The 2,307-nt window shown below is 43.1% G+C and overlaps 1 protein-coding gene across 5 annotated transcripts in view; it reads right to left on the bottom strand.

Annotated features, from left to right (window-relative positions):
* Window positions 1-2,307, bottom strand: part of anos1b (anosmin 1b) — a 65,528-nt gene that overhangs the window by 13,240 nt on the left and 49,981 nt on the right. For all 5 annotated transcript variants that reach the window (XM_042215936.1, XM_042215935.1, XM_042215934.1 and 2 more), the window contains one exon: window positions 1,833-1,962. In XM_042215936.1, coding sequence (XP_042071870.1) covers window positions 1,833-1,962 — 130 coding nt within the window. The remainder of the gene's footprint in view (window positions 1-1,832; window positions 1,963-2,307) is intronic.

The following is a 2,307-nucleotide window of genomic DNA, read 5'->3' as shown; positions in this document are numbered from 1 at the left end:
CAAGATTACTTTTCTGATCCAAATATCCCTTCGTGATTACTACTGGCAGGTCCCACGTAACACCAACATTTTAACAAGATGTAAAGCGGTTTCCAAGTTTCACTCTGGTTAGCGTCAGGTCACCGTGCAGAAAGCACAACCCTCTTAACATCTGCCAGCTTCCGGATTTGTGACCCCTGACCTCCAACCTCTGACTAATCAGACTAATGAGGTAGAAACAAGACTCTGGCTGCCATCTGATGGTATTTGAAATGTTCAAGTGTGGCTCTAACCTTTAACCCTGGTTCTCAAAATACACTCACAAACACACACCGTGTCACAGAAGAAGAACTCAACATTTCGACACTGAGCTATTGCCTCTTGCTTGCACAGATATGGATTTTGAAGACTGATCACCCTTATTTAATTACTTTTTCTATAGGAAACAGCCTGTTAGGTTTGCTTTGCATTAATACCATGTCTGTAAACTACACCATGTGATGGTGACTTAGAGGAGTAACTTCTTAAAGCCAGTTAACTTAGCAGAGCATAAATCTAGCTTGAAAAGCTAACCTGGTTCTATCTGATTTACCAAAAAATAAAAACAATTAGCACCTCTGAAGGTCATTTCATACAAAAGTAAGCCATCTACAGAGAATTCAGGAAGCTACTCTTCCCAGCAAATAGTCCCAAATATAACGCCCTCATAAAACACTAAGCAGTACGCTAAGCCTGTTTAGCTGGCTGCCAGCAGCAGAGTTCAGCCGGTGTTAAGCTTCTGCAACACCTTTGCAAAGAGGGTATTCTGGGTCGCAGAGGGGCCGACCTCACAAATCTCAGCACCACTCGATCCAATATCCTGTTGGAAAGTTTCCTCTCCTTTTCGGTTTCAGAGCGCGGACAATTTGAGCAGAGTGCAGGAAATAAAATCGTTTTTAATTTAACATTATTGGGCATCTTATTATCGACCCGTCCGCATTTGATGAAATCCAAATTCTCTCGCATTTATTGCACACGCTCAGCGATTCGCTCGTCGTGTCCACAAAGCAATACGTGAACTTGCCTTTTATCACAGTTCTACCTGCAAATATCTTCTGTAAAGCCCAGCTACAACCCCGCTTACAAACCCTGCACTCTGCTTGCCACGGCACAGGTTGAAATGTTTATAAAAATTTCGTCGGAGAGGTGGAAAATGCTATCTCACACTGCTCTTCATAATCTCCCTTAAGTGTTCAACTGATAAAGAACCTTTTTCCACAGCTCCGTCCAACCTGAAGTCATTATTCACATTCAAACATGCTCTAGCCAATCCTGGCAGTGAATTCATATCACTAGCCAATCCTGGCAAAATACCAGTATGACCTAAGTCTGCTAAGCATTACAGCTAATACCTCCTACAGTCTGTGCGTTCGTGTGTGTGTGTGCGCTTGTCTTACTCTCACTTTCACCCAGTCTCTCAGACCTACATCAGGGACTTCACTCTGGCATCAAACCAACGGAGCGAGTCCTTACGCTTTGTGTAAATGCGTGCATGTGTGCACACTTGTGTACATTTCGGTTTCCTGCTTGTGTTTTATAGACTGCCTGACAGTTTTTTACCTTATCCATCAACTCTGCATGAACGACAGAAAGAGCACAGAAAGGGAGAGGAAGGAAAAACATCCTGACTTTCTGACTCCTCCTGCGGGATGTGTAATATCTCTCATAAAATGACAAAAAATGAGTGCAAGGATCTGTGTTTTGCTCAGTGTCTCATGACAGAATATCAAAATTCACCGCTAGCTTATGGCAACATGCAGAGGCATCATCACTCACTTTGAGACGCTCATAAAAAACGAAGTATGTGTGCTTACCTTTACTGGAGATGTAGTGTTTGCTGGGTGTGGTGAAACCTCTGCTGCCGTGGCTGTTGATGGCTGCCACTCTAAACTGGTACCAACGCTGAGGTCTCAGATCTGACAGAATCGCATCTTCAGAGAGTGTCTAAACACACAAACGCATGGCACAATACGCAGGCTAGGTTTTTATATTTTAAGACATACAGGGCAGTGCTTACACCTCACCAGGAAGATATCAGATTGGCTCCAAAATCATTCTGCAGCATAACAACAGACCAAGAAATACATCAAGAGGCATGAGGACTATATGAGTTCTGCAAGAGACGATACGATCCCCACAGAGCTCTGATCCCCAACATCATGGAGTCAGACAGGCAAACATACAGAGGGGATCATTTTCAGAGGAAAAACAGTCAAGGCTAATATTGATTGATCTTTTTCTTTACTCCTAGTGTCTGTGCGAGTTAGAGGAATCATTTAAAACTATTTT

This window comes from Haplochromis burtoni, unplaced genomic scaffold (assembly GCF_018398535.1).
Source record: "Haplochromis burtoni strain Fernald_Lab_line unplaced genomic scaffold, NCSU_Asbu1 Contig_875, whole genome shotgun sequence".
Taxonomy (NCBI): Eukaryota; Metazoa; Chordata; class Actinopteri; order Cichliformes; family Cichlidae; genus Haplochromis; species Haplochromis burtoni.
Note: the sequence above shows the minus strand (reverse complement) of the source record. Positions and strands in the feature narration are given on the sequence as shown.